This window comes from Diabrotica virgifera, chromosome 2, assembly GCF_917563875.1.
Source record: "Diabrotica virgifera virgifera chromosome 2, PGI_DIABVI_V3a".
Taxonomy (NCBI): Eukaryota; Metazoa; Arthropoda; class Insecta; order Coleoptera; family Chrysomelidae; genus Diabrotica; species Diabrotica virgifera.
This window is the reverse complement of record NC_065444.1, coordinates 3,187,582-3,202,182: the sequence shown is the minus strand read 5'-3', so window position 1 is coordinate 3,202,182 and position 14,601 is coordinate 3,187,582. Positions and strand designations below refer to the sequence as shown.

The 14,601-nt window shown below is 32.4% G+C and overlaps 1 protein-coding gene across 2 annotated transcripts in view; it reads left to right on the top strand.

The window, feature by feature from the left end:
• Positions 1-13,829, top strand: part of LOC114328087 (espin) — a 374,616-nt gene extending 360,787 nt beyond the window's left edge. For both annotated transcript variants that reach the window (XM_050642375.1, XM_050642376.1), the window contains 2 exons: positions 487-683; positions 1,229-13,829. In XM_050642375.1, coding sequence (XP_050498332.1) covers positions 487-683; positions 1,229-1,481 — 450 coding nt within the window. In that variant the 3' untranslated portion in view covers positions 1,482-13,829. The remainder of the gene's footprint in view (positions 1-486; positions 684-1,228) is intronic.
• Positions 13,830-14,601: the final 772 nt, after the last annotated feature.

Sequence of the window (14,601 nt, the reverse complement as noted above, 5' to 3'; positions counted from 1 at the left end):
AAATGTTCGTCGACGAATAATTGTACATTCGATGAATTGTGCATTCGACCAACTGTTTGTCGACCAAATGTTGTCGACTAATTTTCCGTCGACGAAGTGTTCTCGACCAACTTTCCGACACCGGTGGTGACAGCACACAACCCTGGCGGACTTTTTTGTGAATTTTGATATCTCCGGTGTTCTGGTTGTCAACTTTTACCGAGGTAGTTAGATTCCAATTATATATTAGATATAATTTTTATATTACAACTGTCAATAATTTTGCTTTTTAATAAATTTACAAGTTTTTTATGTTGAACCTTATCAAATGCCTTTTCAATGTCTACAAAACATAAGTACACGTCCTGATTCATGTCCATGCATCACTGGGCCAGCACATTTAAGTATACACACATATTTTTTTTTAATTAACAATTTGATTTTTTTAACAGTTTTAAAGGTAAGTTTGTAGTTATAATCATGGCTTCCATTTTTTGTGAATTATAGGTTCCAGAAAAAGACAACACAGGAAATATAATTCCAGCATGGAAAAGGCAAATGTTAGCGAAAAAAGCAGCTGAAAAGGCTCGGAAAGAATTGGAAGAACAACTGTTGAGGGACGCAGAGGAAAAACGGTTGCAAGCGATACCACAGTGGAAACGACAGCTTTTACAAAAGAAAGAGGAGGCTGAATATAAAATAAGGTAAATTTTTTTATATTTGGTTAAATATTCGATATATTCCACACACCTCCATTGAAGGTAGTTCCATTGGATACTGAGGAAAAAATTGTGCTATTGGTAAGAGAGTCTTAAATTTCCACCAACGTCGAAAACAAAAACAGAGAGAGAGGTAAATCACGTGTAGCACTTGAAACATCTGATGATAGCGAAATAAAGACAAAGAGGTGAAGAGTTTAAGAGGATGTTCATTGATATTTTGTCGTTAACTTTTTGAAAAGTATTCTGATCAGTGGCGCGCCTAGAATTTTCCTCTGGAAGGGTTGGCTTGGGCACCGAAATTTTTTTTGTATTGTCCTACATTGTATTTTATTACTACTATTGTATTGTAAATGTACTACATTTTCCTACTATTCTTTATATATTTTTATATGCCCTGGATGGGGGGGGGGTTAACCCCCAAAAACAACCCTGGGTGCGCCACTGATTCTGATCTCTGGGTCCGAATATTAGTCAAATTTTGTCGGCAGAAATTATTTTCAATTTAATCACATATTTATGTATTTTAGATCAACCTTATACACTCCCAAAGTAGTAGACGAGCCAAAAATAAAGATTCAAGACACAGAAATAATTTCTAGATCTCCCGACTTAAAGGACGAGCACGAGAACGAGGAGAATTTTTACAACGATGACAGCATCAAACTAGAAAATGAACCGACCGAAGGAGAAGAAGAACAGTCCGACGAAGAACCTGCGAACATCATACCGTGGAGGGCGCATCTGAGGAAAACCAACAGCAAATTAAATCTATTAGAATAGTTTAGCCATTTATACATAATATATTATATTGAAATGTTTATATAAGTTATTGAAATATTTTTAATGCAGGATATTGGAAAATCTTCACTCGACAGTATATTTTTAAATACATACATAATCGTTTATCTTCTACCGTTAGGTGTCAAGGAAGGAGCTTTTAGCCTTTGATGAATTTTCTCCATTTTTCCTGTTCTTCGCCATTTGTATTTCCTCTTGCCAAGATTTGCCCTTATTTTGTAATATATCAGTTACACTGCTGTTCTCTGTTCCACTCTTTTATTGGTCTGCCTCTACTGTTTTTCCTATTTTTTTAGCTTCCCACACTATTTTCTCGTACCTCTCACTGCTCGTTCATGTTATGTGACCGAACCATGGCTATTTTTTTTCTCCTTTTGTATCAAGTAACTGTTTAATTGTAAGTATCTTCATTTTTAAGTATGTCTGTCTTTCTTGCCCCTATCGTTCCTCTGAGGTATTTCATCTTTGCTGCTTGTATGCTTCTGTGGTGTGTTCTGTTTAAGATCCAGTTATCTACTCAATATGTCAATACATATGTCAAAGTTGGCCTAAACAGGGTAGCCAGAAAGTATGGAAACACGGTGATTTCTCGGAAACCGCTTGAACGATTTTTATAAATTTTGGTGGGTAGGGGTGTCCTAATGCGGCCGATATTATAGTGGTAATTACATTGTTGTCAAATCTTCCGCTTTTCTGTAAATTTAATTAACTTTCTTATTTTAAACAGAACACCTTGTATATTTTTTGTGTTTTGAAGTCCTTAAGAGATACTGATTATTTTTCATGTTATGTTCCCTATACCTAAATGCCATAATCTCGGAGTTATTGCTACGTTTATTAAAAAAACAATTTTTAACAAATTATACAAATTTATTTTTTTGGACCGGGTAGATATTGTTTTAGGTTCTTTGGGTCATTGGGAACAAAAAAGGTCTTTTGTAATTTTTCTCAAAAATTAATCGATTTCGAGTTATAAACAATTTAAAAATGAAAAAAATCGAAAAATGACGATTTTCAAGGTTCAAAAAGTAAAAAAATCATTTTTAAAATTACGAAGTACCTAAATTCAAGTTCAAACCTTTTTCTATCAGATCTCTAAAGAATTTTTGGCATATTTTATTCTAAAACATTGTTTTTTTAATTGTTAATAAAGCTCATATGCGAGGACAAGCTATCGGGCTGCATTAACAAAAAATAAAATTACACATTAATAAAATTAACAAAAAACTAAAAAATAATGTTTTAGAATGAAATAAGACCAAATCACTTATCGGCATCTGATAAAATAAGGCTTGAGCTTGAATTTAGGCACTTCATAGTTTCAAAAATAATATTTTTACTTATGTTTTTGAACCCAGAAAATTGTCATTTTTCGATTTATTTCAGTTTTAATATGTTTTTAACTCGGAAACGATTAACTTTTGAGGAAAATTACAAAAGACCTTTTTTGTTCCCAATGAACCAAAGAACCTAAAATAATATCTACCCAGTCCAAAAAAATAAATTTGTATAATTTGTTAAAAAAAAATTTTTAATAAATGTAGCAATAACTCCGAAATTATGGCATTTAGGTATAGGGAACATAACATGAAAAATAATCAGAATTTCTTAAGGGCTTCAAAACATAAAAAATATACAGGGTGTTTCATTTAAAATAAAAAAGTTCATTAGATTTCCAGAAAAACGGAAAATTTGACAACAATGTAATTATCACTATAATATCGGTCGTATTAGAATACCCTTACTCACCAAAATTTATAACAATCGTCTAAGCGGTTTCCGAGAAATTACCGTGTTTCCATACTTTCTCGCTACCCTGTATATTATTTCATATATTGTTATCATCATTTTTTTTTTTAAATTTCTTTGTTGTTGAGGAATCCTCTATTTAGAGCTTTGAATAGTTTTCCTATACTCTCTAGTCTGTTGTCGAGATCGTTCTCGGTGCTTCCTCTATTATTTATTTCCCAGGTATTTGTATATATCTGTTTGCTTTATTTTTTATTGATCTGTTACCACTTCGATTAGGTCATCTGTGACTTTTTTTCTTTTTATTTTCATTGTCTGTGTCTTGTTTGTATTTACATGTTGGTTGTATTTTTTGTTTTTAAGTTCCATTTTTCTAAATTACTCTTCAGTTTTCCTGTTGTTTCTATCAGGTCTTCGCTTACTTGTTTCTTTTTAAGACTCTCCTATATGGTTTTCCGGTCAACTGAATCAAATGCTTTTCCATGTCTACAAACTTATGTATACTTCTTTATTTTTCTTTAAAGCTTTCTCCATTATCTGCTGTATAATGAATATGGTCTTTTGTTTGTGTTATGTCCTTTTTTGAGTCCGAAACATGGCAAAATGAAGGAGAATAGACCAAGATGATATAAACTGTCACTGTAGAGAAATAAAAAATATGGAACACCTTCTTATATGCATATACTGTCCTCAAAAGTTTGTGCCTTGCCAACAAAAATATGAAACCGACGTAGCCCGATATTGGGCCGAAATTATATGAATGGCATGCCCTGATACAAGAAAGTAAAATTAAGTGTTATTTTTGTTGTAACCTAAGACAGAGGCTCTCACGAGCAAAAAAATGTTGTTCCCTCTGACATAGGTGTAACCAGGGGGGATTTTGGGGGTTATAACCCCTGGCTTAACACCATACCCCTCAGAGACCTTCCAGTAGTTGTAACCCCCCCCCTTTCCAGTAGTTGTAACTCCCTTCCTTAGGATCATCCTGGTTACGCCTATGCCCTCTGACAAAATGAACAAATTAATATCATCAGCAGTTGTTTTGATCATACATATATGTACATGCTATCAACGAATATATACTCTCAGTGAGAGTACGTATTCGTTGATGCTCTCTATCTATGCAGCCATCAGCCATGGCCATTCGTCAATCAGACACACTGTGTTAAATCTACTTATGTTTAAAAAATTATGTTTGTTCCGTTTCAGTTTTAAATTCGAACACTAAAGATTGTGTCAAACCTAAGATTAGGGTCCATCTAGAGCTTCAGTTTCCTTACATCTAGAATCCTGTCTAGTTTCTATCAAAACTTAGTAGCAGTTCACAGAAAGAAATGTTTAAAAAGACAGTAAAATATCTCGTATTTACACTAAAATGAAAATTATATTATTGTTTTCCAATGTCTTGTATTTGAGAAATATTATGCAATTAGTATTTAATGTAAATTATTTTCATATTGATCGAATATATAGCGAATTTGAAAGTTGTGTTGATATGATAAGCAAGTTTATTTTTGGAAAATAGAAATTTGTAGCTAATGTCAATATTAAAAACGAGTCATATTTGGGTATGTAAGTTATGAGATAAGATACAAGATATTAATAATTTTTTAACAGCAAGTTGGGAATGTATACTAGGATATATAGGCTATCGGCACGTACACATTAAAAAATGTTTGAAAACGGCTGTGAATATTTGGACAGCGAGTGTCTAAAACACAATAAAATACCAGAAGAATGGAGAACTAGCGAACGAAAACTACCTACTATTAAAAAAATGAGTTAAAAAAGCAACCTGAAAGCTACAGAAGTATAGGTAAACTTATTGAATACTACCCGAAAAATTACAACTAAACTTTTACAAAAACTACTGAATCAAAGGAGTAGTTTAGCAGCTGAACAGCAAGGGATTTCGTACGGGAACATCGTGTACAGATGCAATATTTGTCATGTCATAAAGCAAAGTATGTACTAAGATATCACTAGGGTATTATAGACCAGCATTTGTAGTGTCTGATTGACTTAAAGAAAGAATTTGACAGAATAAGACTCAAAGATGTAATCTATCTACTGTAAAATAGAAAAGTTACTCTAAATATCACAAAAATTATTAAAAAATCCACCACAGCAACAAAATTGAAGTTAGAATAGATGGACAACTTACAGAACCTATAAACATAGGCAACAGAATGAGACAGGGAAACTCAGTAAACCCTATGCTCTTCAATTTAATCATAAATGAAAGCATCAAAAGTGACAACAAAAGAAGTAAATACAGAATGGGACACAAAACAGTAAAAATACTCTGTTATGCTGATTACTTAATATTGATAGCCCAAGATGAAGACAGTCTGCAAAGACTAGTCCACAGATTTACCATAAGAGCAAAAGAATTTAATGTGACAATCATCTCAGAAAACTAAAACAATAGTACCTAATCAGCAAGGAACCAATCAGATGTAAAATAGAAATTGTTGGCATAAGTATTGAACAAATAATGGAAATAAAATACCTTGGAATTACACTGACCAGCTATGGAGACCTGGACAAAGAAGTAAGAAATCAACTACAGAAAGCGAATAGACTGGCAGGATGCCTTAATAACACTATATGACGAAACCGACATATTAACACCGAGATGAAGTCAAGAATTTCAATAATAATTATATATGCATCAGAAACAAAACCCGATACAGTCACAACACAAAGATTACTGGAAACGGCAGAGATGAGAGTACTGAGAAAAATTACAGGAAATTTGCTGAGAGATGGAAAGGGGAGTGAAGACATTAGAAAAAAATGTAACGTAGTGTATAAACGAATGGACACTAAATAGAAGAACAGAAGAGAGATCCGTGTGGTAAAAATATTAGTCCTGTCGCCAGGGGGGTACAACGGCCTCCTTAATTCAGATGGACTTACTCAAGTTTTTTTATGTATTTTTACCCGTAGAACACGAATTTTTTGAGTAAGAGTTTGAGGAAACGCGGTTGAACTTTCAAAAAATCGAAAAAGTGCAATTTTTGAACCAGAATAACTTTTGATTAATAAATAAAATAGCAATTCTGCTTACTGCATTTGAAAGTTCAAGTCAAATTCTATCGGTTTTGATTATTTGCATTGTTAAAAATTAAGTTTTTATTTGTTAAACAAAGCCATAAACAGATAGTGTTTCCCGTGCCCAATGCATGCGTTTTAATGTACGTAATCTACGAAGAAATTGTGTGTATGCGCGCCTACTCGTTCGATTTCAAATGAGAATTGCATTGAAAACATCATTCAATCACTATGTATTCATAGCTTTGTTTAACAATAAAAAAATTCATTTTTAGCAATGAAAGTAATCAAAACCTATAGAATTTGACTTGGACTTTCAAATGCGGTAAGCAGAATTGCTAGTTTATTTTTCAATCAAAAGTTATTCGGGTTCAAAAATTGCAATTTTTCGATTTTTTGAAAGTTCAACCGCGTTTATGTCGAAAACTATGCATCCTACGAAAAAAATTGTAAAGACATTTTTGCTTAGAATGACCCAAAAAATACAAAAAAATGTTTTGTTTTGCAAAAAATCGCTGTCATGTGATTTCTCAAGTTCTTTGTTTATAACAATCTTATCGACATCCGGATCGATTGTTACCCAAAAAATTCGTGTTCTACGGGTCAAAATACATAAAAAAACTTGGGTAAGTCCATCTGAATTAAGGAGGCCGTTGTACCCCCACTGGCGACAGGACTCTATCAAGAAATAAGTATTTGTAATTCTATTTTTAGTCTATGAAACATGTGTGTATCTCTTGGTTGACGTCCAAACATCGCTCTACGAGAAAATTTAGAGCAACAGAGCCTCTATAATGTCTAGTTATTTTCTGAATCCCAACTGTAATAACGCTGTCCACGCTAATAACAAGTTCCAGCTTTATGTAATTTTGATGCATGATTTTTCAGAGATAGTACCCAATATGGCAGTAATGCTAGATTCGAAAATTACATTACTTTACATTAGCAATTTCGTCAGTAATACAAACTTTTATTATCAAGTGTATTATTCGCCAAGTAAGTAGAAAATTCAACTACGGAATGATATCGTCCTGGAATGTCCAAAACACAAAATTCAAATTCGCTGAAAAACCGTATACGTATTTTTATTTAAGTTGATATTTACATAGATTTACACACTTAATTGATTGTAGTTTTAATATTGTTATACATTTCAAAGTTTATTTATACGACGTGTTAAGCCAAATCAGTTGAACCGCTGAATCAGATATTTTCAGTTTCAATACATGTAATACATCTTTTATCTATTTATTTAAGTTATCTTTTTTGCGTTGATAAAGATAAAAATTTAATTTCAAATAAACCATTAAAATATTCAAAATTCGACAATGTATAAAAAAATTAATGAAACACTTTAAAAACGGTATATTTTATTAAAATATTTATCTCCCATACTGTTCAACATATATATCGATGAAGCACTCAGGCACTGGAAGAAGAAGTGTAAAGGGATGGGGCTATCTATTGGGGATGAAACGTTATATACGTTGCACTATGCAGATGACCAGGTAGTTATTGCCCAAGACAAAGAAGACCTGGAGTATATGGCTAGAAAACTAATGGAAGAGTACAAAAAATGGGGCCTCGAAGTAAATGTCCAAAAAACACAATATCTTTGCGTAGGAGGAGAAAATAATCCAGATGACCTCGACTTAGAAGATGAAACTATTAAGAAATGTGACCAATGTACATATTTGGGGGTAAAACTGACAAAGACAGGACGAAGTGATGAAGCCATAAAAGACAGAATAACCAAAGGAAAACAAGTTATAGGTGCGTTGAATTCAGTATTATGGCAAAAAAATATAAGACCGGAAACGAAAAAACGAATATATAATACCATATTAAAACCAGTAATCGTCTATGGCTCAGAAGTGTGGCAGTTATCACAAAAACTTAAAGGTAACCTATTGGCAGTTGAAATGGATTTTTGGAGGAGAGCAGCGGGAAAGTCTAGATTAGAACATGTGAAAAATTAGGACATCAGGAGACAAATGAAAGTACAAAGATCAATTATAGAAGACATCGAAAAACAACAACTAATATGGTACGGACATGTTAGACGTATGGGGGAAGAAAGACTACCCAAAAAGATATTAGAATGGGTACCACCAGAGAAAAGAAAACGAGGACGACCACCAACAACATGGATCCAAGGAATCTCAAAAGCAATGTCAGCAAGAAATCTATCTGAAGAAGACTGGCAGAATAGACAGGCTTGGCGAACGGGAACCCAAAGGCGTATTACGCTGTGAACGGGATATATATATATATATATATATATATATATATATATATATATATATATATATATATATATATATATATATATATATATATATATATATATATATATTTTATTAAAATCCCTAAAAAGGACTACGTCACAGAACGTTTTCAGAATAACAATTCCATCATTCCACAAATAGTTGCTTGTTAACGTTCGTGATGTGAGAATCCATCTTCTGGAAAAAGCAACCCACATGGGGGAGTCCTGTGGTGCCTGATGTGAAGTCCAGGAATATTTTAAACATTACTTTAATTTTAATACAATTATGTAAAAATTTTATAACTATTTAAGATCTAAAGGATTTTCACCCCCTCATATCTTGGTGGCACAAGATATGATCCCTTGATCTGTAAAAAGCACTGATAATGGAACTGTTATTCCGAAAACATTTTGTGATGTAGCCCCTTTTAGGGATTTTAATAAAATATACCCTTTATAGAGGATTTTAGTATTTTTTGTGATTGATGGTATACAGTCACCTACAAGAATTTCATTTTCTTGTGGATTTTTTAATTTATAAAAACGCTTCTGATATGATGATGAAACACCATGTTGACATGAAATTGATTTGGATGTATATTCTACTTTTTTTATTAGATAGAAACAATCTTACTGGGTCTTCTTCGCGTTCCTCTTAATTTTTATCTTAAATACGGATTGTTTTCTGTTAATACCTATATTATTGTTTTTTATCCTATAATTTGTGAAATTTTTATCAAATATTACTGCACTATTTAGATACTGTTTTAAACTCTATAACTTTTATTATTTCTTTGTTTTTAGTTTATAGTCCATTCTTTCACGGTTTTTGCTCTAAATTTTAAAGAACCGCTTGGATTGACATGAAATTTGGCATACGTATAGCTTACATGTCAAAGAAAAAAAGTGATATTGTGCCGATGTGTTCTTTTGCCCTGGGGGTGACTTTAACCCCCTGTTGGGGGTGAAAAAATATATGTCCAAAATAAGTCCGGAAATGGGTAAACTGACTAATTTTAAGTAACTTTTGTTCTATAGATCTTTTTCGCCAAGTCAACACTTTTCGAGTTATTTGCGAGTGAATATGTTCATTTTTCAACAAAATAACCACATTTTTAGACGGTTTTTCGCAAATAACTCAAAAAGTAAATATTTTGTCGAAAAAAACATCCTTAGCAAAAATATAGCCTATAAGAGAGTAAAAATAATGGTGTACGCGTTAGGTCTCTGGAACTCAAATGAAATTAATCGTTATTGCTCCACAAATGATTTTACTTATGTTGTGTTTATATGATCTGTAAGTGTCATCGATTCAAAGTGTTTATTTTTGAAAAAATTTGGTTTCAAAGTAAAATTTTTAAAAATTTAAATTTTGAAAAATATGCTTTTTTTCAAAATAACTTAAAAATTGTTAGAGATACCAAAAATCTCTAAAAACAAAAAAGTCAGATTTGCTTTTTTGAATATCATGTATTTTTTTGTTTTTCTGTTAGACAAAAATTGATTAAGATTTGGTGTCACTAAATTTGCATACATTCGTGATCAGTGACTCGTTCAACCCCTTTTAAATACAGCCCTTTCAATAATAAGAACTTTGAACCGATGAAACTTACGGATCATATAAACAATATATACACGAGTCAAGAAACTTGTGAAGTCGTAACGATTAAGTTCATTTAAGATACTAATTAGGGGGTGATTTTCTCGATTTTTTTACCAAAACCAAAAGGGACTAACTTTATTTTGAGCGTAACTTGTTTAATTTTGATGCTAGAAATTTTTTTTATAAAACAAAAATGAAGCTTTTTTAAAATACTTTAAATAATTTGTAATGAGTTTTCCCCGAAATGTGCTTCATTTTTGGTTATTTCACGTTAAACTACTCCATTTGGAATTTGACGAATATAACTCTGCTTCTACTAGGTGTAGAGACGTGATATATACACCATTTTTTTAAATTTTTTACAGGCTATATGTTTGCTAAGAATGTTTTTTCGACAAAATACTTACTATTTGAGTTATTTGCGAAAAACCGTCTAAAAGCGTGGTTATTTTCTTGGAAAAATGAACATATTCACTGCCAAATAACTCGAAAAGTATTGACTTAGTGAAAAAACTCTATAGAACAAAAGTTACTTAAAGTTAGCCAATTTATCTATTTCCTGACTTTCTTCGGACGAATATTTTTTCACCCCCAAGAAGGGGTGAAAACGATCCCCAGGGCAAAAGCACATATCGGCACAATATAACTTTTTTTCTTTGACTTGTTAGCTATGTGTATGCCAAATTTAATGTCAATCCAAGCGGTTCTTTAAAATTTAGAGGTTTTGCAATATTTTACCGTTAAAGAACGGACTATTAGTATTAATTATTTTTTTCAGACTGTAGTTTTACGCAAGTCATATCCTCATTTTACAATTTTCAAATTTCTACACCCCTTCTTTCCTCCAAATTCTAGTAATGATCTCTTTTTGTTTTGGTTCAACACGAATTTTTGACTGAATCTTATTGAATCAGTAACATAATTATTACTCTTAGTTGCTAGATAATTTCTGTTCTTGTTATTAATATTATACACTCATGCAAGTGCATGAAAAACGGCCCTAAAATCTGAATCATAGGATTCTGAATCTCGTATCAACTGTTTATTTACTGCGAATATTAAAATGTATAGTTGCCATCAGATTATTGAAGCAAAACCTTTATCTTAAGTTTATTACATTTGTATTTGAGTTGTCTAGAATCTAGGAAACTAGATTCGGATACTGTTCAGAAAGATTATTCTAAAGAGTTTGAAGCAAATTTAAAAGTTTCGAACCCTAATAACATAGAAGAAACGTGGAAAGAAATAAAAGGCCACATTTCGATAGCAGCAGAAAAAGTAATAGGATACAAAGAAATAAAAAGGCAACAAGAATGGTATGACGAAGACTGCGAAACAGCAACCAGGGAAAAAAACCTAGCCCGAAAGAAATGGCTGAAGACAGGTAGAGAAGAAGATCTGGAAGAGTACCTATAGGAGAAAAAAGAAAGACTCAGACAAATGCTGTACAAATAAAAAAAAGATATGGATTGATGAAGTTATAGAAGAGTTGGAAGTAAATAGCAAGAATAATGTAAAGCTTTACAAATATATAAAATCACAAAACAAGAAGAAACCCACAGTTAAGATTGATGCCAAAATATGAGAGAAATACTACCAAGAGTAATTTAAGGCGAGAGAAAATTCTCTCGAATATACAGAAGAAACAGACCTTGATGATGAAATCGAAATCGAAAAGCCGTCATATGAGGACTTTTTACATGTGTTAAGAAATCTAAAACAAAAGAGAGCAGCAGGCCCAGACGAAATCCCAAATGAGCTAATAAAACGAGGCGGAGAAAAACTACAACGGAAAATATACGACCTAATAATAAGGATTTGGGAAGAAGACAGAATGCCCGAAGAATGGAAAACTGGATGGATATTTCCGATTCTTAAGAAAGGGGACACCACAAAATGTAACAACTATAGAGGAGTAACACTGTTAAACAGCTGCTACAAAATATTGACATTAATCAGACAAAAACTGTCAAAACACATTGAAACTAAAATAAGAGACTACCAGCACGGATTTAGGGAGGGAAGGTCAACAATAGACGCAGCTCACATAATCACACAGTCAATTGAGAAATGTTACGAACATGATATCGACTTACACATCCTTTTCATAGACTTCAAGCAAGCCTTTGACAGCTTAACAAGACCCGACCTAATAGAAGACATGAAAAACCTAGATATACCAATGAAACTTATAAAGCTTACGAAAATGACAATGAAAGGATCTACTGCAGCAATAATTACAGATAACGGAATCACCAAAAATATAGAAATAACAAGTGGAGTACGACAAGTCACTATTCAATGTCGCTATAGAAGGAACAATAAGAGCTACAGAAATAAAAGGTGCGATTATAACATCGATGTCGCAACTTATGGCGTATGCTGACGACAAAGCATTAATTAGCAGAAACCTAAACAGTTTAAAGGAAGAATTTACGAAGTTATGCAAAGAAGCATCCAAAAGAGGTTTAGAAATAAATCAAAACAAAAAAAAATACGTAATATGCTCAAGAAAAAAACCCAGTTAATATCATAAGCTTAAATATCGGTGAATATGAATTTGAAAAAGTAGAACATTTTAAATATCTTGGGAGTCTCAGTTAATGAAACTAATGGTAGAAGTATCGAAATTAATGAAAGAATCCAGGCAGGAAACAGAACCTACTGGAAATACAGTAACTTCATCAAAGATAAGAAGCTTACTCAGAATACAAAACTGAAAATTTACAAAGCAGCAATTAGACCAGTAATCACATATGGTGCTGAAGTAATGTGTCTGACACAGAAAGAGGAAGAAAGATTGAGGATCCTAGAAAGGAAAATAATTCGGAGGATAGCAGGACCACTAAATTTAGGTAATAATAAATTTAGAAAACTCATGAACCACGAAGTAAGAGAACTTCTGAAAGGAGAAGACATCGTCAGATTTATCAAGGCACAGAGACTCGGATGGATGGGACATATAGAAAGGAGGAATCCAGAAGCCGTATCAAGAAAATTGCCAAATGGAGACCTGTATCAGGCAGACCACGAGGAAGACCCAAAACTAGATGGGAGGATCAGATAGTGGAGGACCTTAAGAAGATGGGAGTCAGAGAATAGGTAACCAGAAGCAAAAACAGGAACGAATGGAGGGAAATTGTAGAAGATGCCAAGTCACACAACCAATTGTAAAACGAAAATGTTAATGCGGATTAATGTGGATGCCATGATGATGATGATTTGAGTGGTCTGATTAACTTTCTGACACAGGTAGAAAGTAACAAATGCTAATCTATTGTACGTTTAATTATCATACCTGCTATTCAGTATGTTTACCTCTCGAAACTTAATGATGCCATTCAAATGTAAATGGCTTTGTAATAAGCTAAGGTTTCTGCAATAATTTGTTGGCAGTTATACTCAAGTGCTTTAATATAAATAATTAATTTGACTTGTCCAGTCATGGTATTGTGATGTATTTTTTTAATAATAATATGTTACTGATCGTTGGACGATTTTTGCCACTAGATATTCAAGCCGCTTCATTTTTTATGTATTTATAAAAGTGCTTTTGAGGTTGGGGATTTGTACAAAAGTAATTAAGTACATGTATAATTGTATTGTATTGTAAAATGATTTTGTGTGGAGAAATAAAGATACATTTAATAAATTCCTCGATTTCAATTTAATCATCTGTGATGTTACGGCCAATCGCTCCGTTTGCGTGTCCATTTCACCACAGTGCGGTTTTGAAATACGTAGACACCGAAACGCTAAGACATATTTAGTTCCAAATAGGTGTTTATTTGAAAGTGTCAACCACAGAAATATGCACGGGTTTGTACCGAAACATGTGGCGTTGGAATGCTACAAACCAGTACACAGAACTATCGATTCAAACGTGATGGAGCAGTTTAAAAGTGTTTTTAGTAATATCTCGAAAGATTTTGAAATTCTGTTGTTTGAACAAAACTCATTTGAAGAAAACAGTAACTATACGTGAAAAGTTCAGTATTCATTATCTTATACCTGCAACTACGATGAGATTTGTACTTATATTATTAACAAATTTTCTGCAGAAACCAAAACAAACTGGATAATGAAGAGGCTCTATCCTATAGCAATACGATTTAAGTTCCGCAAGATATATTATGTTTATCAGCCAGCCGAAAACAACAAGTCAAAAAACAAAATAAAAGGAACAACTAGAAATTTCAATTGTAAGGCGAATATAAGTATTAAATTTTTGAAAGCAACAAGCACTACTTTAAAAACCTCACCATTATTAAAAAGAGGTTTAAATCTTGTTATAGACATTAATTTAAATTATTTACGTAGAGTAAATGTGAATCTTTAAGTTTACTACGTTGCTGTGACTCTGTGACGATAAAAAACAGTTATTTATTATCATATTTTGAAGCGCATGACAGTAGCAAAATCAT